General features: G+C 41.5%; 3 protein-coding genes across 9 annotated transcripts in view; 1 reads left to right on the top strand and 2 right to left on the bottom strand.

The window, feature by feature from the left end:
• ptprq (protein tyrosine phosphatase receptor type Q) overlaps nucleotides 1–1,699 on the bottom strand; it is a 72,593-nt gene extending 70,894 nt beyond the window's left edge. For all 7 annotated transcript variants that reach the window (XM_042495440.2, XM_088080615.1, XM_088080616.1 and 4 more), the window contains exon 1: nucleotides 1,283–1,699. In XM_042495440.2, the coding sequence (XP_042351374.2) occupies nucleotides 1,283–1,327 (45 nt within the window). In that variant the 5' untranslated portion in view covers nucleotides 1,328–1,699. The remainder of the gene's footprint in view (nucleotides 1–1,282) is intronic.
• Nucleotides 1,700–2,534: 835 nt separating this feature from the next.
• Nucleotides 2,535–24,778, bottom strand: part of otogl (otogelin-like) — a 40,727-nt gene continuing 18,483 nt past the window's right edge. Inside the window, exons 29-58 of the mRNA XM_088080614.1 lie at nucleotides 24,583–24,699; nucleotides 19,067–19,223; nucleotides 18,734–18,760; nucleotides 18,420–18,599; nucleotides 18,057–18,335; nucleotides 17,854–17,971; nucleotides 17,684–17,763; nucleotides 15,934–16,841; nucleotides 14,406–14,583; nucleotides 14,131–14,273; nucleotides 14,019–14,042; nucleotides 13,446–13,538; nucleotides 13,163–13,352; nucleotides 12,836–13,053; nucleotides 11,988–12,129; nucleotides 11,701–11,886; nucleotides 11,364–11,576; nucleotides 10,109–10,213; nucleotides 9,885–9,992; nucleotides 9,638–9,739; nucleotides 9,456–9,560; nucleotides 9,283–9,323; nucleotides 9,112–9,175; nucleotides 8,026–8,204; nucleotides 7,761–7,865; nucleotides 7,568–7,687; nucleotides 6,426–6,471; nucleotides 5,563–5,634; nucleotides 3,824–3,903; nucleotides 2,535–3,267 (exon numbers count right to left, since the gene is read on the bottom strand). Of these exons, the coding sequence (XP_087936740.1) occupies nucleotides 3,067–3,267; nucleotides 3,824–3,903; nucleotides 5,563–5,634; nucleotides 6,426–6,471; nucleotides 7,568–7,687; nucleotides 7,761–7,865; nucleotides 8,026–8,204; nucleotides 9,112–9,175; nucleotides 9,283–9,323; nucleotides 9,456–9,560; nucleotides 9,638–9,739; nucleotides 9,885–9,992; nucleotides 10,109–10,213; nucleotides 11,364–11,576; nucleotides 11,701–11,886; nucleotides 11,988–12,129; nucleotides 12,836–13,053; nucleotides 13,163–13,352; nucleotides 13,446–13,538; nucleotides 14,019–14,042; nucleotides 14,131–14,273; nucleotides 14,406–14,583; nucleotides 15,934–16,841; nucleotides 17,684–17,763; nucleotides 17,854–17,971; nucleotides 18,057–18,335; nucleotides 18,420–18,599; nucleotides 18,734–18,760; nucleotides 19,067–19,223; nucleotides 24,583–24,699 (4,581 nt within the window). The 3' untranslated portion in view covers nucleotides 2,535–3,066. The remainder of the gene's footprint in view (nucleotides 3,268–3,823; nucleotides 3,904–5,562; nucleotides 5,635–6,425; nucleotides 6,472–7,567; nucleotides 7,688–7,760; nucleotides 7,866–8,025; nucleotides 8,205–9,111; nucleotides 9,176–9,282; nucleotides 9,324–9,455; nucleotides 9,561–9,637; nucleotides 9,740–9,884; nucleotides 9,993–10,108; nucleotides 10,214–11,363; nucleotides 11,577–11,700; nucleotides 11,887–11,987; nucleotides 12,130–12,835; nucleotides 13,054–13,162; nucleotides 13,353–13,445; nucleotides 13,539–14,018; nucleotides 14,043–14,130; nucleotides 14,274–14,405; nucleotides 14,584–15,933; nucleotides 16,842–17,683; nucleotides 17,764–17,853; nucleotides 17,972–18,056; nucleotides 18,336–18,419; nucleotides 18,600–18,733; nucleotides 18,761–19,066; nucleotides 19,224–24,582; nucleotides 24,700–24,778) is intronic.
• LOC148189253 (uncharacterized) lies at nucleotides 19,413–23,602 on the top strand. Its single transcript, XM_088079448.1, has 2 exons — nucleotides 19,413–19,445; nucleotides 22,850–23,602. The coding sequence occupies exons 1-2, from the start codon at nucleotides 19,413–19,415 to the stop codon at nucleotides 23,600–23,602; spliced, it is 786 nt and encodes a 261-aa protein (XP_087935574.1).

The raw sequence follows: 24,778 nt of genomic DNA, 5'->3' as shown, positions 1-24,778 counted from the left end.
CAACAACCTGAAGAAGGTGCAGGCCAGTGCATTTCTAATGTTTCTAGCCCTATGGATTAAAGGCCTTTTATGCTTTTTAAACAATCGGACTGTCTGGACCTAACACTGTTTTTGGTTATAGGTTCCTCATTTTTTTATAATTTCAGCAATTTGGTTTATATGAAGGGAAAATGAAGAAAGGTAGGCTATGTGATTGTAAATAAAACGTTGTCAAAAATCAATGTATATTAGAACAACTTTACATCAACAGTTACAGAAAATAAATGTGCCGATGTGCTGAATTACATGGAAGGTCATCTACAGTAGATTACTGTGAGGATTTCATGAAATACAACAAAATTCCATGGCGTTAATGATTTTTTACTAATCTCATGAATTAAATTGAATGACCATGGCAATCCTGTATAGAGTGCTGCAGGGGTAATGTTAACATCATTTCCCTCGACAAAAAGCCTGTGGTATTGTTCCATTGGATTCAAGATTACTGCAGAAAATAACCTCTGTTGCACACAAAAGTTGATGATACCAACACATTTAGTTCAGCCAGATAATCTTCACGAATAAATACCATTTGTGAACCATAAATGCAACTGCCAGAGGTAAAAAGCTAATATTAGGCTGTATGTGAGCTGACATTAACAGTTACACCACAGCTGCGTTTAGCCACTTGTTATGAATGTACAAGTGAGGTATTTACTGACTTATTTCATGTCATAGAGCAAAAAAAAAGTCTCTTCAGCTTGTGTTAACCACAGACCTTATTTCAGGCTTCTAACCAAAAAACAATGACCATGAGAAAAGGGAAGCCAGAGTGCCAAAATCAAAATGCCAACTCATGCATGTTTTGGTTTTAAGACTATTTCCTGCAAAACTCTATTGGCAGAAGTGACATAATATTAGTAAATACGTTTTCATTACTTTATAATCATCTGAAAATATGAATTGCTGTGTTTTTGTTACCTTAGAATGGGCTGTAGCGAGCTGTTACACAGAGAGCTGCTGGGTCCGCTACCTACAACACCGCCATTGTTGCTGTACAGTAGCCCAGATTGATCAAACCAAAGGCTGGCTCTGTACAAGGCTATTAGCGTTTTTAGCCTTTTAGCGTCGACCACTGTAGTTCCCCTACAGGCAATCTATAACCTAACTGCTACATACCACTAAATACTACACTAAGCACCTTTTAATAGCATCACAATACACCTGAGAAGATATAGTATGAGAATCATGGATATTAAATATACAATGCATTGGAGAAGGGAGCTGCAGGCCTTTTTCTTACCTGACATAAACTAGCAAGTAACCACAGACGCTCTGTTGCACCCATTGGACATGTCACTCCATGTCATCACGCACAGCTCCAGGCAGTCACTGATCCCCCACGGTCACTTTCAGGGCGAGACACAGCGGATCCTGTCTGTGTTTGCAGCCACTGGTATAAACTCACAAGTACCATAAACCCGAGATATTACACTCTGTGCGTAAACATCGCTGTGGAAAGTCCCAAGCTATTTGGGTCGCTGACGTACAGCTGCAGCATCAAAAAGTTAAAGGTTTGTAACTTTTTTAAGACTTGGAAAGTCTTTGGAAGTAGCTTCCTATCCCTCCTAAATCCCGGGGAACGCTCTACTTCGTTGGACTTCAGTTTTACGCAGAGCCTCTACTTTGAATTTAGCGCGCACCCAAAGTCAGCCTTCAATGGCTGTTTCCTCCCGAGACACAAACCCTTATGTGAAGAAGAGAGAGAGAGAGAGAGAGAGAGAGAGAGCGCGAAGGGGGGGGGCAAGAGAGAGAAAGCGAGAGAGAGAGAGATTGTGGATGATCAGCCCAATTTGTTCTGGCTCTTTGTTGGGATAAGAGCAGTTCACTATGGCAACCATGGGGACATGGCCACTCCAGGGCAAGGCTCCCCAGGAGAGAAGAGAAGAGTAGAGAGGAGAAGAGAAGAGAAGGGAAGAGAAGAGAAGAGAAGAGAAGAGAAGAGAAGAGAAGAAAGGAGGGTGGATAGTGATGTGGGGGCATACTGAGAGGAAGAGGAGAGGGATAAGAGATGTGGTGGGGCTTTGTGAGAAATTGAGATATCCTCAGTAGGCAAATCCAGCATCTTCACTTCTCTGGATGACCAGCAGTCAGCCAGCCAGCAACAGTCTCAGACAGATCTAAGATTTTGTTTTCATAACCTCAAAAATAAGCCCTGGCTCCAGATTGCTCATTACAGTGCAGTGGTTTGGCTTGGACGTGGGGTGTGGTTGGAGCGCTGGCCCATGTGGAATGACAGGAATGTGAAAGGGAGAAAAGATTGACAGACTGCGAGCTGAGTACACGGAGAGGTTCTGTTATGAAGTGGTGACTCCCACACAGCAATAAGCTCTCTGAGGTCTAACACAAACACATGTCAGCACTGCAAATGCTGAATCATCATGTGCATTTAATGAGGGCTTGAAAAGGAAGAACTGGAAGGGTGTGTGAAAAGGACACGTTGCGGGTCATCAGGACAGAGACAAAGACACTCTTAAATCTTTTATTCCCCTACTTCAAAATACAGAAACTACAAAGAGCGAAAAGGCCACATTTTGGAAACTCAAGACTTTTCTACAGAAGCAAAGTTACTCATAATAACACTTCCATTTGTACAAAGGCTAAATTTATCTCCTAAGACAAACCACAATGCATGTACAGTGTTTGAACCGCAGATATAAAAAATGCAACTTCTATGTCAACATGATATCAATTGTTAATAATATACAGTAAGATAGAAGGCTAATGACATCGTACCGTCACTTAAATGCACTAGAAAGCTGACTGGGTTGGCACTGCAGGTCTTACAGAAAATAAAGACTAATGTGCAGACAAATTACTTGAAAACTCCCACTTAAATCAGTTACTTTCAGTTCCTTTAAGTTATAACTATGACTCAGGTCAGTGTAAAGTGTAACAATAAAATGAAACATGGCTGCTTTTTATGCTTGTTCATCAGCACTGCAAAAACCGCCTCCTCCCCCCTCGTTTATCCCTCTATCCATACCTTCTCTGTATTAGTTGTGCTCTCATTTATTTTCTGCTTTTTTAGTTCCACTGGCAGGAACAGTCCAGAGGCTCTTGGAAGTTGTACTCCACCACTGTGGCGTTACGAGAGCAGTAGAGTGTGACAGAGCGGGTTTGTAGTCCACTCTCACGGCAGCATTTACAGAACCGTGCGTGACTGTTGATGTTAAAGTTGAATATGGTGGCAGATGGGCATTTCCCATCACAAGAATAGACTGTTACCTGTAAGATGAACGATATATGATGAAATAAGGAAGTATAGAGCAATGCATCGTTGTATTTTTTAAAAAAATAATGTATAAAGTGAGAAATAAGCACAGCCAACTATCTCAGACGCAGGTGCATCACTTGAGTCTTGAAAAGAAAATTCCGCACACTGCTCTTGCTCAGCATCACAATTTATTGGTTACACAAACTAAGATTAACTTAAAAACTAACTTAAAAACTCTTGATGAAGGTCCAGAGGGATCCCTGCACACTGTCCCCCTTACTGCTGACATATTTATTGTGTGAAAAGCATCAGGCTGATAATGCAAAGCAGTTTCAGGTGTCCTCTGATAGGATGATGAAAAAATTTAGGCAGTCTCTGTGTTTGTATATATGTAGAAAAGTTTTGAAAAGGTCGGGGGTTTTTGTTTTTTTTTTTCACTCAATAAATATGTCAGCAGTAAGCGGGACAGTGTGATGCTGAGCAACAGCAGTGTCATTTCAAGACTAAAGTCATGTATATAATTTTCTTGCCTCTTCATTTTATGTTAGCATGTCTTTTTTCTCTCACCGGTGCGTTGCTCCTGCAGTCATCTTTTCTAATGGTAGTGCGAATGGCCACACGTTTGCACGTCTTAGCATCCTCTTTACCTACACACATGTTCACACAGCATTAAGATGCAGACACAGAGAGACACTCACAAGTCACTTCAGACAGTACATTCAGAACGGTAATATCACCAACACAACATGCCATTTAAAGTCTCTGGAAACTGGAAAATGGCTTGAAATAGTAAGAATGCACATATCAAAGTTGAGTGTCTCATTAAGTATCTACAAAAATCTGAGTGAAAATAAATGTTCCAAACTATTATAAAACTGAGTTGAAAACAACTAATTTTGAAGATAACAGCATTTCTCCAGACTGTGTGGGCATGGCAGATCATGTTTTGATTGACACCTCCTTTGATCCCACCTTTGTCAACTGTCTCGTCTCTATGACAGCCATGGAGCAAAGCAGAGTCGGAGTGGTGCAGCTCTATCTGCTCCAGCCCTGACTCTGGCTGCGTTCATAAACGCTCTACGATAACATGAGAGAGCTGTTGTTTGAAGCCACAGAGTGTTCTGTTTCTCCATGAATTAACCAACCGTTAAGTTCATCACACATTCACTCTGTTTGGCCGTTTGCTGCTCCTTCTCCCCAGACTGGGTGCCCAGAGTGAGCTCTGACACTCCCAGACCGCATTGCTCTGGGTAACTCAACGGTACATCACAGCAGCACTCTGAATTGACCAGTCCAGTTTGTGCCAGAGTGCGCTCCACAGCACTCGGAGTGAGTGTTACTGAATGCACCCTATTGAAAGGAGCATTGAAGAATTTTTGACATGTTAATTTAGTATCAACTGACAGCTGACTGTGATCTTTTATTGGCTTTATTCATATTACGAGGTATGGACAACTACGCCCAAATCAAGCCACCTTCAGTAAACTGAGAAAAAACTAAAATGACAGTATTTCAGATTTGGATAAAGGCTCATGTCTGATCATTTCTGATGCTTTTCAGTATCCATGTAAGACCTGAAATTACATATAAAGAAAGTTTTTGGTGATTTGGGTTCCCAGAGGCTTTAACAACAGAAAGCATAAAGATGCAAGTTCAAACATACACAAAGAAATGCACACACACACACGCACGCACGCACGCACGCACACACACACACACACACTGGTAAACACACAAACATACTCTTTGATTGTTTTACCGCAGAGGTCTGTTACCCACACAACCCTGAGAAGCCTATTGAGCAGGGCTCTTTGTTGCCCAGCAGTAGAAGCTTGAGTTGATTGACAGTTAGGTGATGGGGGACACAGTTCTCTCAGCAGAGATCCTTCTCTCCTATTGGCTAGTGACCTCAACTTAACCTTACTTTTAAGCCAATCAAAGCTAGTCTAAAGGATTCTGTGTAGGGCTGGAATGTATGAAAAGAGCAAATGATCTCTAACTCTTTCCTAATGGAAAACTGAAGCTCATTTTGTCTCACTCTTTGATTCGATAAAGTCTTTCTTTATTATAATTCACATTACATACTGTCTGATGGATGGTTTTACGCCTGAGATTTATGCAAGGTTAGATGTTGTTCATGTTGTGTTTTGGGGGTTAACCAGTGGGGGAGGAAGATGATGAAAAAACAGGACACACAAAACACAAAAATAGACTCACACCCCACACATTCACACAAAGTTTGAAAGTGCAAGTGAATGAGTCACTGTGTGTCAGGATGCCAGAGAATCACTGTAAAGTGGTGGTACCTGTGTCACAGTTAGTACTACCAGTGGGGGTTACGGGATTAACGGTAAATGGTAAAACACCCACTCCAGCACCTGGGAGCATCGTCAGGATCGCAGCCGTCCAGTTCAAAGAACGTCATGAGAATACACACACAAGGTTATGTTTGGTTCAGAAAACACAGTTCAGCGTAACACACAAACACACAGAGGACGGAATGAGTGCAGCTGGCATGCTCATGGATTTCGCTTCTTTTTTGGGCCACTCTGGGCAGTCAGCCAAGGAACTCAGTCATTTGATGTACTACAAAGAGCAGCTGAGCAGGGCAAACCCTATCCCTGCACCACCTCGCATCTTCATTGGTAAAAGGCTAACCATGGAGCACCCTGATTGGCCAACACTGCAAGGTCACGGCAAAAGCAGGCAAGCGGGCAAGGCTGCAGTGCCAAATCCACAGAGAGAGAAAATGTCACCATTACCTGTTTATTAAAGCTTCAATCCACACAGCCTGTGTAACAAATATCTTATTACCCATTATCAAAAGTATTGTCGTTAGGGTATTAAAGTAGACATGAAGAATCACATATCATGAGATTCTGAAAGCAAAAGTGCAGGAAGTTGTATGTGGACTTGTTGATGATACCAAATGTTGTCATTTCCACCAAATATTCCTTCTGTCTGAGCTGTGCTGGCTCTTATGTCAACAGAAGATGTGGGAAATATAGTGACAGGCCAACAACAGGCTTTATCTCCACCCTCTACATTAGACCACATCCCCAACCACTCAGCCAATAAGCCCATCCACTGCCAGGCAACAAGGCGTGCACCCCCTCTGATTGACAGCTCAAAGCGTCACCAGAAGCATTAAATGAATTTGAAGACTCACATGTCCTGCAGCAACCGTCCACATAGCTCTGAACCACACCGCCACTCTGCAAGAGGAGAGTAAGACGAGAGCAGAGTTAATGTGAAATACGATTCAGTGGACATCAAAGAGAAAATAAACCTTTCATACATAATATGGGTACAACAATCAATTAGCCTTCAATCATAATTGACAGATAGCTGAAGGTTGATACAGTAGTCAACTGCTCTATTAAAGAGCAAAGCCTTTATAACGTATGTTAATTAAACTGTGAGCAGGAAATGGCAGAAAGTGCGACTTAGTTACCCTCCGTAAAGATGTCTCAGAGATTCAATCTCATTGCACATGTATTTTTTGCAACCCAAATTTGCACAAATGCAAATGTTTCTCACACATTTTGTGTTTTCAGGTAAATTATACTCCAGAAATGGTTATTGTTATTTTTTAAAATAAAATTATTCAGTTGTGCAGCACTTTTAGATTTCCAATTGCCATTGGACAGAGAAAGAGAGAGCAATGACTTGTTGCTCTATAAGCTATAATCAAACGTAGGTCAAAAAACTTGCGTAGGGTGCTCATAGAAAACGGGAACCAACAGGAGGGGGAAAGAAAATCCAGTCACCCCAAAAATGTGAAAAACGTGAAAACCGAGGAGGAATTACATTAAAGTGCCTTTATTATAGAAACTAAATAATTTAAAAAGCCCAAATTTTTCAACCACTGGCAGTCTTCATCAGAGCTTTAAAAACATCACACAGAACTGATCAAATACTGACCCTGTAGTTTGGCTGGAAGTGTGATGCTAAAAATGACATCTGCAATAGTAATGACGGGTGAGGCAACGGCGAAACATTTGACGTAAGCACAAGTTTAATTAACGTGTTTGTGACTGGTCTGTGTGCCCAGAGGCTCCTATCTGCACCCTGAATGACGGACACACAGTAAGGGCCGGTAAAGAGACACACTTTGCTCTAGCAGACATCTCCACAGTCAGTAACTTCAACCATCAGCTCACACCAAAGCAATCTAGACTGATTAATGGCACTACAGGTAATAGGAAACTTGCGTTTTTGATTTTGGGGCCAACTTTCCCTTTAAATTACTATCTATATATCTATCTACATATATATATATATATATAAAATACATTTGGAGATCCTGACCTGAATACACTCTGTGTCATTAAAAGGCGGGCAAACCACCCCAGAGGCAAGTATCACGGCTCCCACTGCTGTTTCCATGCAGTCGTAACGTGTGCAGTTCTCCACCCAGGAACTCCCTGCCTGCACACACAATTAGAATCAGTACTTCTCAAAAAGCCGAACATTGAGCACATGCAGATGTGTTTGTCCTTACAGCAAAAAGCTCTGTTGTCCCGTTTTCGTTGGTGAAAGTACAGGAGACATTCTTACAGGAGCCGCAGCACACCTGAGGGTCCGAGGATGTTACATATACCTGGTGCTAAAAGACGAGGCAGATGCAGAAGTGAAGGATGAGCACAAGAGATGCAGAAGGGAGGATAAGTGGATGAGGCATGGTGTAGAAGAGCCAGTAATAGGGGTGAAATGCTTCTCACAATGACTATGTGATGTATGAAAATGTGTTTGTGTTGGACACATACTGGCCCACATTTTTGGGAGCAGTTGACGGAGGTAATTTCCATAGCGTAGAAGCCTGAGTCTGGATCCTTGTGATGCAGACAGTGGACAGTGTAACATAGTTCTCCTTCAAAGTACTGAACCAGAGACTGACCTGGGCCCAGCACTGTGACCCCTTGGAAAAGACAGACCTCTGCTTTCTCTGCACACACAAAAACAGAGGAGATATAATCACACCATACCTTAGGTTACAAATAAAACATATGCTCATGGTAAATATGAAGGTGGCAGGGAGCCTGGACATGGAGCAGTGTGAAGCAGCACATGAAACAATGGCTTCAGCATGTCAGTCAGGCTGCCGCACTCAGTATTAATACATACAACAAAGTAATAATACTTCATTACAGTATGTTTTTTTCATTTTTTTTGAGTATCTGTACTTTATTTCTGTCAACTTCCTCTTTTACTCTACTGCATTTCCCAAATAAAATGTAACATATTACTCCACTACACTACTTTTTAGTTACTTACTACAAAATAGGGAAGGAAGAAAGGAAGGTAATAAGGTGAACAGGTGAATGAAAGAACAGGAGGGAGGGAAAAACTGGACTTTGATCTTTAAATCATTTAATTTGTGAAAAAAATCATCAAGGGAGATGTATGCTCCATTTTTAAGGTGGTGTATGTTATGAAGATATTAACAATTCTCAAAATTAATAATTCTCAAATTTGCTTTTTATTACTTTAATTTTCTTGTACTTTTACTTTCACCACTTAAGTACATTTAGTATTATAAAAATACTTAAGTACAGTGAATATCAAATACTATATTTGATATATATTTATTTATTTTATTTCATTTATTTTCTTTTAAAATAAGACTTTTTTAACTTGAATTTTAAAAGAGTACTTTAAGATTTTCTATTTAAGATTATTATTTTTTTGGTGTAATAGGAGAGGGGAGAGGGGGAGAGAGAGAGGATGACATGCAGCAAAGGGCCCAAGATTCGCTGATCTGAGACTTTTTTAAGGATCTGCAGGATCCCTGTCAGTTGTAATACTAGTGTCAGGTGCATGTCTATGAGTTTTAATGTTTGCGTTACACATACGGCAGGTATGCTGAGGACAGCCACAGTTGGTGCCGCTGTCTGGGACCTCGACCAGCACTTCCCCCTGAGAGACAAACAGAGTGCTGACTCAACAGGAGCTGCTCACTTCCTCTTTCTTCAAGCAAAGACCTGATTAGACAGTGAGTTGTGATGCAGCATTTGCTGACTTACCACTTGACAGATGAGGAGAGAGCTGTCCTCACAATGGCATTCTAGGAGTGACAGAGAGAAAGTTAAAGAAAGAGGTGGTGTGAAGTTTATGTAAGTAAATGACAGGCATAACAACTTCTGGGCACATCAGCCACAAGCAGGATGTATGTATGTGTGTGTTTTTGTGTGTGTACCACAATGCTGCTGTGGGCAGCAATCCCCTGGGACGGCGGTTTGAACCAAAGAGAGACCAGGTGCACAGGTCACAGATGGTTCAGGACACAGGTTGACATCGCACACTGCAACACATGGGAGAAAGTATAAAGATGACTTTAAAGACACAGAGATAAAAGCACACATATACACACAAACTTACCACAATGGTACTGAGGACAGCAGCTGTTGGTGGTGTTCAGATCCACAGCCAGAATTTCTCCATGTAAACATGTTGGAATGGGTTCAATGCATGACTCACATACTGCCCCAACAGAAAACACAAACAACACACTCAGTTTTGTTGCTGTAAGTGATGGAGGTGCAAAAGATGGAAACACAGCAGATGGCCAACCTCATACCAGAGATTTAAGTTTTACACTGACCTGTGAACCACAATTAAAACTTACCACACAGGTAGGAGTAGCAGCAGGATTTCCCCCCCCTGACCTCCACCAGGAACTGATCTTCCCTGCAGCTGGGGGCAGACACAGGAGGGCATGCCATGGGGTCACACTCTGAGAAAGACCAGTCACAGCAAAGCGTTTAGTGAGAGTAAAAGTTCAGGCCAACAATAAAGAGTTTACGCCAACACTTTGCGGGAAACAGTGGAGAAATGAAAGTCTTTTTTCACCACATCTGTACTCGGGGCAGCAGGACAGAGCACTGTAACCAATCACCAGCCTGTTCCCATTGTCACAGGGTGGAGCCTCGCTGTCACAGATGGTCATGTTGCACTCTGACAAGGAATGAAAGAGCAAAAAAGATGGAAAGGAAAGATAATTTAACAGATCATGTTTTCACAGAAATGTCATGATTTGTGGTCTCTGGAATTATAAATATTTGGGGATACTGGTTAACTACAGAACTGGTAAACCCACATAAATCAATACAATATTATCAAAAAGTTGAAGACATGAGGGAATGCTTTCTTCCCAAGAAATGTTGAAATCTGTGAGAATTAATTTAAATTCTCACACAACTTCAAGGTGCATATTGATGTTTTGACTATTTATATTCTACTATTCATATGTTTTCTGGGTGTGGTTGTTATATAAGCCCATATAGGTTTCTACCACAACCTTACTTGTACTTTTTATATGTTTTATCCTCATTGTTGCTTTCTAATATTTTCTATTACAAGGGTGCCAGTTAGTCAACCGCAAAACTTCATCAACACATTTGTTTACAAACTCTCACACAACCAGTGCAGTAACTCTTCAGTCAGTCGTAATTTCCAAGCACATGTATTTTTGCTAGACTGTAATATTTAAAACACTTCTTTTTTAAATTTTGTATTTCTGTTTTGCTTTATTGTGTATCTGTTTTTAATGTAAAGCACTTTGGTTTTTATTTGTAAAAAAGTGCTATAAAAAAAAAAAACTTTACTTACTTACTTCTGCAGAAGCAGTCTCAGGCCCTGAGGAGTAGTGCACCTGCAGTGTGTAAGCTGTTTTAAATATTACAGGTTCAGTGAAAACGCATGTGTGTGGGAAGCACTGAGCATATAGGTGGATAAATGAGACTTGGATATTACTGTTTGTGTTGTGTGAGAATTTGTAAACTGACTGAAACTTTGATATAGTTTTGCCGTTGTTAAATGTGGTCCCCCATGACTCCAATCATGAAGATTGTTCACATTTTTTGGATTCTTTGGTCACCTTTATTAAGGCATGCAGGAAAAACTTTCTAAATTCAGTGTTACATGGTACGAGTAACTGACATACAAATGATCATTCAGGGGAAAGACATCCTCATTTAAATGCAGAATACTGTAAGGGGGAAAAGGGGAAAAGATTAAACCACCATGTCTCGAATGAAGGCTTCAGAAGTTTGCATTTGGATTAGATGCATTGCTTGGCAAAGAAGAACTTAATCTTTAAACTCACCACAGATCTTCTTTGGGCAGCAGGCTCCTTCCTCCAACACATCCAGCACATACTCTCCCTCCCTCTCACACAACGGCGTAGCCACAGAGTTGCAGTCTGGCTCGACAGCCACCACAGAGCCATTCTCCATACACTTGTACAGACAGCAGCTGCGAGCAGAGCCATTCCACACCTCGCCCGGGGCCCTGGGGTTACCCTCATTATCTGTGCACACTGGATACAAGTAAATACACCATGTGTGGGACTGAGAGTAATATAAAGCACAGTCCAAAACTAAATCAGACTCTCTGACAGTGCAGCTTTCATCACAAAGGCATGTAATTACTCAGTCACTCACCACATCGGTCCTCAGTTACACAGAAAGGGGAGTCAGCACGGTGCAGGATGGTTCCACTGCGGCACACACACTCTTCTCTGATGAAGGAGCAGGTGGTCTCCTCGTAGTACTCTCTGTTCAGACAGGTGCGGCTGGCGCAGGTGCTCACACATGGCTGGTACTCCTTACCAGGGGGACAGCGCAATGCTACAGGATGACAGGCACTTAGCAATGCATGAGCAAACGAGAAACACCAATGAGGACATCTGTGGTACTTATGTGTTATTTCTTTGCCTGAGTCTCCTTACGGCAGAAGTTGTGTCGTCTCCAGCTGATGCAGACTTGATGTGTGTAGCAGACTGCCACGTACGCCGCCAGAAAGTCACACTGGTGGTCCTTGTAGTGCAGGTCCCCCGCCCACATGATGTCGCAGAACTGCTCTGGAGGGACCTGCAAACACACAACCAGTCCAAAATCATAAAGGACTTTAACCTGGCCTGTCACAATCACTACTTCTGCTGAAAGATACATTGTCCTTGAAATCACTGAGATAAATAGCTGTTGATTCCTGAAAGTTATAATAATACACTCTTGGTAGACTTGAAACTGTTTTAAACCAGCATTGCATCTGTACTCATCTTTTTGTTGTTGTTTATTAAACTTTCAACTGTAAAATATATTAAAAAAGTATTCTAAATTTATCAGACCCTGCTTTTATTGGACCATAGAACAGGAATGTATGGAACAATAATATTTGTAGAATGAGAAAAAAATTCAGCACCTTTGTATGGAGATAATCTAGTTTTTGTCTCAGTCTGTTAGATTACTAAAATCTGTGTCTTTTTCTTGAAGGGTACCCATTTTGACCATATCTTCGGAGATGTATCATTTGTAAATTAAGTGAGAGGGTGATTTTTTCTGTTAAGTATACGTCATTGATGGTGTCTACCCATTCTTCTACTGTGGGAGGGTCGGGGTGCAACAAATGTCTAGTGATCTTTTTCTGTGATTATCATAATGTTACTTTTACTCCCTTTTCTGTACAGATAAAATAAATGAAAATGGAAATTAAATTTATCTTTTCAGTACTGACGCACTGGAAAAGTAACTATAGAAGATAAACAACTGTAAAATGCTGTGTGAATCCTGTGGCTACTTTGCTATGGCATGGCATGAAGGCTCGCTGGTGGAGCATGGAGAGACAGGTGGAGCAGTCCCCGATGGTGCAGTTGTCTCCAACTCTGCGTGTGTGTTCCGTTTCGTCTGTAGTGTGGACTCTCCAAGCCTGCAGGAAGAGCATCATGTCTCCCACCTCTCTGACCACTGTACCGTTGGGCAGCTTCAAGTCGTCTTCTGGGTTCCCGTCACAACAACCTGACATAATGAGCAGATAGATGTTTTATGTAGCTGTGAGTGTGTGTGTGTGTGTGTGTGTGTGTGTGTGTGTGTGTGTGTGTGTGTGTGTGTGTGTGTGTGGCCTCACCACACAGTCCTCGAGTGGGAACAGATGCATTATAAGGAGCGTTGTACTGCAGCACCATGATGCCGGTGCTGTGATACCACTGTATGCTGACTCCGCCAGGTGTGTGGATCAGGTACATGCTGCCTGTATCTTCAACATAAAGGGAATGACGGGAAAACGGAAGTTTGGCAGGTCTGTAGTTTACAGTGACCTAGAATCAGACGGACACAAAGGCACACAAGAACCGCATAATTTGCATGAGATAAGTGGAACTCTTGGCAGTAAATTTGGTAACATGACTCACCTTGCGATCCAGTCGGTTGATAATGATTCTGTAGGAGGAGGTGGTGATGTTAAGCTTCATAAAACATAGACCAGATGTTCCACCTGTAGGACTCTGTAGGGGAGTAAAATTAGAAAATATAATAATACATGATAAAATTAATCAAATGAACAATAACATGATTTTGATTAAAAAAACTTGACCCTTCTCTTACTGACTTGATATGATTTTTGTTAGGAATATAAAAGCACAACAACTCAAAGGACACTAAATCCCAGAGGATAGCACTTACAAGCATTACTAAAAGCAACAAACACAAATCATGGTAGCATGTAAATCAATAGAAACTTTTCCTCAATTTTAATGTCCTTGTCATCACAGTACTTTACCATTAGATTTTATTCCAAAAAAAACTTTTATTCCAAAAACTTGCTATTATTTCATTTGGAACATGTCTTGCTGACATTGTTGAGAAAGCAATAGTGACATGCCAGATGTGAAAGCCTGACAGCAGTAACCACGGGGGGCGGGCCTTAGCGAAGGGTCAAGTGTAGGGATTTGGAAATGACATGGAAGAGAAGAGACTGTACTCACAGTTCGTCTGATGGAGTTTACACTCTACAAAGAAAATAAAACATTTCACAAAAAATATATTGTTTTTGAGATGTCTTATGATGCAGTTCATGTTTTATTCTTCGTACGTTACCTGGCTGGTCGGACATTTCTCCACAGTTCCAATAATAGTCTCTCTGGGCAGGTTAACCAAGATGTAGGAGCCGTTGTCATACAGGGCAACGTTGTTGCCATCAAATGTGATGACACGAAGGTCTGACATGACAGTGCAGCGACCTGGCAAAACCAATCTGGATCATTAAAATCAAACATAGACTATGGCAGCAAATGATGGATTTTAATAACTACACCTGTCTATTATTGAATTACTCATAAAATCAGATTTTTAATGTAAACGAGCAGACTTACAGGGGCACTGCCACAGTGGACAGCAGGGGTCTGTGTTGATGAGAATAGGCAGGCCCAGCAGACTGCACTGAGGCTGCGTGGTGTTGTAACGACAGTGCAGAGAGGAGTTGTGAAGCAGCAGCTCTCCATTGAAACAGATCAGCTCAGCGCACTCATCAATGCGGTAGGAGTACGGAGGCTGTGGGAGCAAAGACACTCAAGTTGACACTGAAGTTTGTTCACGTTATGGCACTCCTTCATAGCCATCTGCAGTTTTTTTGTATAGGTAAACAGCATTTGTATACTTTCAGCTATCTTTTTTTCAGTGTCCACATCCTCCCATTATTAAATAGTGTCTGCATTTATAAGCCAGATCCCTGTGACGTTGCGGCCATAGCAACAATCAGTTCCAGGTAGACGACTGCCAATTAAATCCAACAGCACAAAATACACTGATAAAAACAAGCTGTGGAGCCTTATGTTAAACATAACAAGATTATAGCTATTGCTAGTTTCCAACTCCTGTCCCTAAATTTGTTTTTAGCAAAGAAAAAGAAAAAAATAAGAAGATATTAGCATTACATACAATAATATGCATACAACAAATGTACGTATTTCATGTAATGTGCTCCTTTGGGGGTGTCTAAATCCACCGGCGCCAAGGTTTACTGTACTGCTGCGGACAGAGGGTGCAGAAAAATGTAGTTTAGCCGACTAAAAAATCTTTTTAAGTGTACACTATATATGTAATATTTTCGCTGAATTTACCTTACTCACTAACTGAAGGATGCAGTGTTAGACCAGCAACTCCAGTGTTCTGTGAAGTAAAATTACTGTTTTTTGTCAATGGAGTCTGTTGGCTTTGAAATAACTGCTTCAGTTCCCTGTCTGAATGGCTGTCTAGCAGCAAGATGAAGGTGAATTTTATATATCTGGCGCAGGGATTTTCTACACAGAAGTAACTGTCAACAAATGTTGTGATTCATACTATGTACAGATTGATGGATATGGTACAGATATGGATTCATACATATAGTAACACTATGCATATTAATAATATGAAATGTATTAATGCAGTGTTTAGAATAATATTTTATTTTAAAAGCATAAAGCATTTTATAATTAGTACCACATTTCTAGGAATGGAAAAGGCCGTTTTCACTTCAGGCATTATGACACAGTAATAAAAGCAAAGCTGTCAATAAAATAAATTATCTTAAATGAAAGTATTTAATTTAGCTGATTTGGTTTCAGCATCCTGACATTGTTCACGCTGGCTCACTGTCACACTGTCATGGCGTTCTGAGACACTGGTACAGAACAGAGTCATCATTATTGTTATTAATAACACCTGCATGTTTCAACCAAGTCAAAATGTCTGCTGTGAAAAAAGTCCCACTGATACTTAATCACTTTAAGAGTAAATTCATCCATGTGAGTAATCAATTACATAGTACACCTTGCATCACTGTCCTAGTTTTAATATGCAAATTTATCTTCAAAATGTTTAAGTTGAAGTGCAAGAAAAGCCTGTACATGGAACACTTACTGTGCAGGGAGTGGTGGGCCAGAAGAATGGCTGCGTTGTTGATGCTTCCTCTGTGACAGGAGAGGTGTCAGGGCTTGGGATTGTTTCTGTGCTGATGGGTTCAGTAGTGGGCTCCAGGGTTGTAGGAAATGGTGCAGTGGTTGTCTCAGCTGTTGAGGTGTCTGTTGGGGGGGTGGTCTGGATGGCAATGGTTGTAGGTGCTGTTGTAGGCTGAGGAGTGGTTGTGGTTTGGGTGGTGGTTTCAGGGACAGAGGTGGTGGAGGTGGGGGCTGTCGTGACGGCTGTGGTGGGTGGTGGCGGTGTGGAGGGGGAGGTCAGAGGAGGTGAAGTGGAAGTTACTGGGGATGATGGCGGGGGTGTTAATGGTGTGGTAACGGTGGTAAAGGTAGGAGTGGAGGGCGAGGTGGTGGAAGAAAGAGTAGTAGGAAGTGCGGGAGAAGTCGAGGATGTAGTTGCCTCCGTGTATACAATGAGTAAGGATGTTGCTGTTGTGGTGGTTGTAGTGACCCCTGTGGTTACTGTGGTTTGGGTGGGGGTCATTTCAGTCGTGCTGAGAGTGGATGTCTCTGGCGCGGTTGAGGGAGTGGCAGTGGTAGAAATGGTGGTGGGAGGAGCAGGAGGAGTTGTAGATGTAGACAGGGTGAGTGGAGTGGTGACACGTTCAGTGGTTGTACTGGGAGTAGTGGTAGTGCTGGCTGTGGTTGTTGTGGGTCTCACAGTAGTAGAGGAGGTAGTGGTTGCTCTGGTGGTGGTTGTGGTAGTTGATGTGGTAGTAGTTGTGGTTGTTGCTCTAGGCCTTGTGGTAGTGGTAGTAGTGGTGGTAGTTGTAGTTGTTGATGGTGCTGTTGTAGTTCTGTTGGGCTGTGTCACGTATGAAAAAGGTGTTGGAGTTGGGGGAAGGGACACACCTAGTGGAGACATTGAACATTGTAATTCCATATTTGTATTGATTTTAAATAATACATTAAAGTTAGGGTAGACGGTAATGGCGTTACTGGACAAAACTCCATTCTCCTTTCTGCAGATTGTAATTCAGGTGGAATCAGAAAAAAAACAAAAGTTCTGCACCTCCTCTTGGCTCTTTTTTCGGGTGTTAAAAAAAATCTAGCCTATTATAGGAGACTTTGGCCATTTAAAGGTTATTTAGAGTGAGGAGGTTCCTATTGGCTGTTGTTCGCATCCACAAATTGTTCTTATTTTGTTAGTACCCATTGATTTTTGGGATTCATCATGTTTTCCATATTTGCACTCCTCTGACATAAGAGAAATTTTTACGAGTGGTCCAGAGCACTTGCACCAAGACAAGAGAAACATTTCCCATTTTCATAGACCACAAATTGTTGCCCAGAGTAAGGAAAAATAAGTTTTACAACAGTATTTCAAAAAATGCACGAATGTCATTTAATCAAATTTAATTTATGTTTTAGACTTATTAATTACTATATTATTCAATTTTGGGGCTAAAGGAATACTACTATTCTTGGTCCACTGATCCCAATTATTGTAACTTCAGTTAATGTGTGTCCCTCTGCTGACCAGAGCTAGAATGTAACTAAGTACATTCATTCAAGTACTGTTAAGTACAAATCTGAGATGCTTTTACTTTACTTGAGTGTTTTGATCTTACTCCACTTTCCACCTCTACTCCAAAAGGAGGATTAGGATATTAGATAACTACTTTATAAACTAAGAGTTTTGCTCACAAACCATATAAAAATAGACAGACAAAACATTCATTTGTTTTACTCACAGTCCTCTGTGTAGACACATCTTCTAGTGACTTCATCAAGAACCATGTTCTTGGGACATCGTGGGAAGCAGCCCTCCACACTACAACATACAGACACTACTTCAGCTCCTGAGATAAGCATTGATCATACTGGTTGGGTATGAGTGCTTTTAAGGAGACAAGCTTCTTACGGAGGCAGGAACTGGCAGCGAGTGGCATCCGGATCACTGCACGTGTGGACACAAGGACTCGCACAGGCCTGGTAGCGCCACTCACACATCATACGGTAAGGAATCACAAAACTGCTTTCTGCCATAAGAGAGGAATTAGAGATGAGTTATTTTATGTGTGTATGCTAATGCATATATGTCGGGTGCATGCATGTGTTCCTGACCCTCCAGTGTGAAGCTGCTGCTGGCTTTGAAGCCCTCTGAGGTGTCGTATCTCTGAGCTCGTGCAGCAGTGCGTGTCAGTGTCAGAAAGATTCCAGGTTGGCCGACAAGCTCGAACGAGGTGTGACCTGGCAGAAACAGCCCCTGGTGCTGGATAAAGGTTGCCCTGCGACCAAACTCTGGCCCTCGACTCCAGCGCTCCAACTGGAGACGACTCCGTCCTGACACGACAAGGAAAAAATTTGGTCTCTCTGCAGATTCCAGTGACACCACGGGGACACCTGTGAAAATAAGGGAATGGAGGTTAATTCAACACCAAAAAATAAAAAGTAGTAGTGTGCAATTGTGCGAATGTGGAAACTCACGTGATGTTCGGTCCTTCTGCAGGCCTGCTGTGATCATGAAGTTGAACAGTAAGCCTGGGACAGGCAACTGCCCTGGTCTCTCTCTAACCAGAGGAAACACTGAGCTGCTGGTGCGATTCACTCCAAACATGGTGTCATGATAAACAGCACTCAGCAGAGAAAATGGGCCATCGCCTAGCTCTGTGGGGAAGCGAGAGGAAGAGGGAGGAAATTAATGCGATGACAAGCTAGCAGGGAATCATGTGTGTAAGGTTTGGAAACGACAATGATCAAAATAGCTCTCTGAAAACGACTTAACCCTCACTCATACATACCTTGATTATAGTATTCACAGTCATAGGCTGAAAGAGAGCGAGACAATCTTTTGAAAATTCAATAATATGATGTCTAAAAAAGAAAGAGAGTGAGATGGTTGAAAGCATCTCAGTTGCTCTGAGATAATATGTGACTGAGATGCAAAACAGTGGAGTATTGGTGTATGCACAGAGGGAGCGCTGAAAGTGGGTCAAAGAGGTAAGCAGAGGTCACATCTCTGACCAACACAGACAAGACTCATGTACTAGGATTGTGTGTGTGTGTGTGTGTGTGTGTGTGTGTGTGTGTGTGTGTGTGTGTGTGTGTGTGTGTGTGTGTGTGTGTGTACTCACGACAGACAGAGGGCGATCTCCAGTGTATTGTGACCCCCTGTTGACAGCATTTGTGTGCATATGCAGCGATGGATGTACAGAGACACTCACAGTCTCCCCCACGGTTACAGTTGCAGGTGTCTGTCAGGCAGTTCCTATAGAACCAAGCCACATCCACCTACCACACACACACACACACACACACACACACACACACACACACACACACACACACACACACACACACACACACACAAAAACAATCAGAAAGTGAACCAGGCCGATCTCTTTGGGGGAGACTTTTAGGGGGTGAGTAGTTTTTAATAATTCAGATAGGGAAAGAGTGATGAGATATCAGGACAAAGGAATGTGGGTCAACCTCTGGTGCAGAGGGGATCAGGTGAGCTCTATGACACACAGACAAAATGCATCAGCAATGAGTTTGTCTGTCTAAAGGCAAAGTTAGCTGGCCTTCTGTGTTTTTGACATTGGCTACTGTAATGCATAAAACAGCATACTTCATCCCAGCAAAACTTGAATATGTATTATTATGATTATTCAGATGTGAGAAGCATAAATATAGTTTAGGCAGGGGCTACTTCCTGAGTGGAGCATCAAGCTTGCAATTAAGTATAGTCATGTTACTAAAATGTCTGAAGTAATTCAGACATTTTCTTATTTTCTAAAAAACAAGATGTGTTGATGGAGTAATTCACTGCTGAAATGATGGCCTTTTCATGTAACTGTCTCTGCAGTGTAAAGACACAAATACGTCCTGTTACTGTTCACAAACTCTTTAAATATGTTGTTTTTAGCCAAGAAATAAGCATTACAGTAACAAAAACTTGGTTTGTATTTGATCAGTACCTAGTTTTCCTGTTTGATCTTAGTTAGGTCTGTTAGAAGGAGAGGGAGAGCTGGCTCTCTCTCTTGATCAACTTCTGTACTCTTCGTGTCCTAATGCAGAAGTACAATCTGTAATTCAAGCAACAACCCTGGAGCCAGTCAATACGTTTACATGATGTTAGAAAAGGTCGAATTATTGTGTCTGATTTCGAGAAATTCAATTTAGTCTGATTTCAGTTGGACTAATATGTTTACATGTATTTAAAAGTCTAGTTTTAGTTGGACTAACACATCCAGATATTTCAAATGGAAATCGAGCTATTCCGTCATGTAGACACCTCAGTCTGACTTTAAGTGGACTAGGTGATCTGTGTGTGCTCCTCTTCCCAGCTCAGGCCTCCCTCGTTATTTACGTATAGGGACTGTTAATTACTTATGAGTCAGGCAAGAATGTGAATGCAGGCAGAGTTTGCTCAGAGCCGTTTGATAATATGTAGGTGATCTAACAGTTTTCTACCACAACGTTACTGTAAATAAACAGTAATGATTGTGATTTAGTCTATATCACAGACTGTATAAATAATATAGGTTTATTGCAGCTAGCTAAAAAGGGGGCATATCTCCTGCTTTGGTGGATTCTCTCCCGGTGCTTGTATACTGGGACAAGGACAGTAGTCCAGTTAAATGGCCTAATTGAGTTATAACCGTAGCTCCACTAAACTGTGCATGTTAACGAACTGAGTGAAATCCGCGGAATTACATGAAGAGTGTCATCCGGACGATTTTAACTGTGAGATAAGCAGGAAGATCTAGTTGCTGTTAATATGTAGTTAAGATTACCACAGTTCATTTAAGTACTACCCTCATTATTATGATATGTTTGCTCCACCCATACACTCCCTCCCGTAACCTCTGCTCATCGGACGCCAACCTCCTCTCCATCCTTCTCAGGACCAAGCAGCAGACCTGTTGCTGCCCCCACCCTATGGAACACACTCCCCAAACCCCTCCACACATCCAAATCCCACCTCAAGACCCACTTTTTTAAATCTGCTTATAATGTTTGATTTATGCACATCGCTTGCTGGTCTGTCTTGCTTTTACTGATTTTGTTGTAATTTATTCTGCATGGTTTTACTGACTTTAATTGATTTTGTTTTTGTTTCTGTTAAGCGTCTTTGAGTATTGTGAAAAGCTGTAAAAATGTATTGTTATTATTATAAAACGCTGGTTGAAAATCAGCAAAATACCCCTTTAATAAAATCTGTGAAATATGGGCAAATGTTATACAAGTTAACATAATCTTTTTCTCAGTACAAACTTTCATTCAAAACAACAGTATCTGTAAATGCATCACTTTTACAAAAGCATGTGTCAACTGCCAATAAAAACAAGTCCTTGTAAAGCAGGATGTCTTGAGTGTGTTCTCCAGTACAACACAATTTTTCTATCACACTATGAATCTCCCTTTTCCCTGAGTTTGAGTAAAGATATTGGCTTCAAAAGATGTCCTGTCATTCTGATTTTATACAACAAACCAGACAAACTGAATGTGTCTATGCAGAGAAGGGACAAAAAGCTAGAAAAAAATGTTTTTCACTTCTACAGCAAGCTTTAGAAGTGACTTCCTCGGATGGGTGCTTTTCGCTCCAATTAGGATATGGAGAAAACTTCAGCAAAGTCACTTGAATAGGACTGTTTGGCTAACTTTACTGGTGTTTTTAAATCTTACTTTCCTAACATCTGTTTTGAAAATCAGTCTGGATAGCCAGAGTGAATGTGACAGTCACTTTTCATGTCTGAGTGCAAAAGGAAAAACTCTGTCATCTAACATGAATTTATACATTAAAGCTTCAGCGCATCCACTACCCTTCGGATCCATTTATTTTTGTGTAACTGTCTTTTCTTTAATAGCCCAAGCAAAGAATAAAATTCTGTCTGGTAAAGTGCCGCATCAGTGCAGCTGCCTCTCTGCCACTCAGAATGATGAGTAAAGTACAAGGCCGTGGTTTTGTCGGTACTCTATAAAACATGTACCAATATTTTAATGCTAGGTTTAGAGTGCCAAGCGACATGCATATATGCGTCATGTACATGTTGTTTTTGTTGTCCTGAAACTATTATGGCTTGATAAAGAAGGTACAAAAATAATATCTCAGAGAGGCACTCTAGGAAGAAAAAAAAGGTAGGAACACTTTCTCAAAGTGCACATTGGTGTCTTGCACTTCAGCCACTCTCTAGGAAGATCACAATAAGATAGCAGGAATTTGTCTCCAGGCTAAGCCATAGAATCTGAATGCAAAGCCACAGGATACCACAGGATTCAGTTACTCTACGTTACCTTAATAACAACATGCAAATACACAATGATACCCTGTGCAGTGTATCTGTTTCTCACTGAGAACGGAATAATAATGAAACCGTAGGCCATTTAAGACCCTTTTTAAGATCATTTTTGAACAAAACCTTTTTCTCATTAAAGAATTGCAGGTAAGTGAAGACTAAGGTAAGTAGTATATAATGGAGAGGCAGGTTTTATGTGGTCAGTTTTGGGTTCACTGGTAGGTTTAAAGGTTTGTAACATCAAAAATGTGGACTTTCACACACATTCGCACCTACGGTCAATTTAAAGTCACCAATTCACCTGCATGTCTCTGGACTGTGGGAGGAAGCCAGAAAACCCATAAAAAACCCATTCTGACATGGGCAAAACATGCAAACTCCACACAGAAAATTAAAAGATGGATAAATGAAATTAGTTAAAATGTTTGAGGCAATTAAGACCTTACAAAATCAAATTTAAGACCATTTCATGAGTGTTAACGCCTAGTAATTATAAAATTAAATTTTATTAATTTTAAGACTTTTTAAGGACCTGCAGATACCGATACTGTCTTTGACTTAAAACAAGAGCCATGACAGCACTCATTTACAAAGGGTTGTACTACCAAACAACAGAAATACGACTGCACACCAACCCACAGCTCCAACCACCTCGTGAAGTTTGCGGACGACACAACACTGGTGGGGCTCGTCCCCAAGGGCGACGAGACTCACTACAGGAAAGAGGTTGAGCTCCTGACCATGTGGTGCAAGAACAACAACCTCCTGCTAAACGTCAGCAAGACTAAGGAGATTGTTGTCAACTTCCAGAGAGGCCACACCCAACACCCGCCACTGACCATCGACGGAGCTGCAGTGGAGAGGGTGAGCAGCACCAAATTCCTGGGGGTGCACATCAGTGAAGATCTCTCCTGGACTACCAACACCGCATCACTGGCCAAGAAAGCCCAGCAGCGCCTCTATTTCCTGCGCAAACTCAAGCGGGCAAGTGCTCCACCACCCATCTTGACTACATTCTACAGAGGAACCATTGAGAGCATCATTTCCAGCTGCATCACAGTGTGGGGTGGGAGCTGCACCGACTACAACAGGAAAGCACTGCAGCGCATTGTGAATACAGCTGGGAAGATCATTGGGGCACCACTCCCCTCTCTGCAAGACATCTACACCACCCGCCTCACCCGAAAGGCCACCACAATTGTGAGCGACGCAAGCCACCCCGCACACAATCTGTTCAGCCTCCTGCCCTCTGGAAGGAGGTACAGGAGCCTCCGCTCCCGCACTACCAGACTCACCAACAGTTTCATCCACCAGGCTGTGAGACTGCTGAACTCTCTCCCCTCCCCACCCTCAGCCACCAGGCTGTAAGACTTCTGAACTCTCTCCCCTCTCTCCCCTCCTGAGGAGAGTTAAGTTATTAATTCTACCTCTCATTTGTGCAATAATAACCCCCACAACTGCTACAATGTTTTTGTTTACACAGTTTATATACTGGTTATTCTTTTTTTTGCACTACACTGTTTACACTGTTTATTTACTGATTATTCTGTTTTTGCACTATTTATTCTGCTGTTTACATTCTGTTTATCTGTTTTCTCTCTACTGCACTCATTACTATTTTTGCTCTTGTTTTTTGTTTTTGTTGTTCTTTTGTTTTGTTATATAGACTATATTTTTAATTCTTTAATTCGATTTTTAACTCTGTTGTGCCTGTGCACTTTACTGTTTGCCCTGTCCTGTCTGATATCTGTCAACGCATGGGATAGTGAGAAACGTAATTTCGATTCCTTTGTATGTCAAGTACATGTGAAGAAATTGACAAATAAATCTGACTTTGACTTTGACTTTGAAATCCTGAATAATAAACCATCAATAAGAGAATTAAAAACACATTAAATGCACCATATATGAGATCAAATGCACTGTAAAAAAATATACAAGGATTAGTTGCTGTAAGTCTGTTGTGTTCAACTCTACTGAAAGTATTAGTTAGTAAAAAAGTCAAGTGAATAAATTGGGTGTTGCAGTCAGATCTTTGGTGACTGTTTTGATGAAGTGGCCCCTGTGCATATATACATAGCTCCATCTGCTGGTCACATAGAGAAATACAGTACTGTAATAACATGCAGGAGTGTGTGCGTGTCCTTGTGTAGCTTGGATCTTGTGTGGTATTTAACTATGAGGAACAATGTATTTGCTGGGATCAGTTAAGAGCTGTTCCCATAACCCCTAACCAACCTCTACTCCCCTGTTGCAAGCAAGATAACCTTTCTACAGCTCACTCTGTATGCACAGTTTGTGTGTGTGTGTGTGTGTGTGTGTGTGTGCATCATCTCACTGGCACTCACCACATTGTGACAGGGTGCAAAAACATCGCTGTAGAGGAGAGCACACTCCCTCTTTGCGTACGGCTGTCTGCCTAAGTCGCCTTCACATGGTCGCTCAACTACGTAGTCACTTTCACACTAAAACACACACACACACACACACACACACACACACACACACACACACACACACACACACACACACAGACGGTGATTG

Source organism: Plectropomus leopardus, chromosome 7, assembly GCF_026936395.1.
Source record: "Plectropomus leopardus strain MGB_pleo_1.0 chromosome 7, ASM2693639v1, whole genome shotgun sequence".
Classification (NCBI taxonomy): Eukaryota; Metazoa; Chordata; class Actinopteri; order Perciformes; family Serranidae; genus Plectropomus; species Plectropomus leopardus.
The sequence above is the reverse complement of the archived record's forward strand: the minus strand, read 5'-3'. Positions and strand labels throughout refer to the sequence as shown.

Bases quoted from the DNA above. Each gene is read 5' to 3' on its own strand.
- LOC148189253 (XM_088079448.1), top strand. From the start codon at position 19,413: ATGTGGGTCAACCTCTGGTGCAGAGGGGATCAG. The intron at 19,446-22,849 runs GTGAGCTCTATG...ACCAAACAACAG, and splicing joins TCTGGTGCAGAGGGGATCAG to AAATACGACTGCACACCAAC.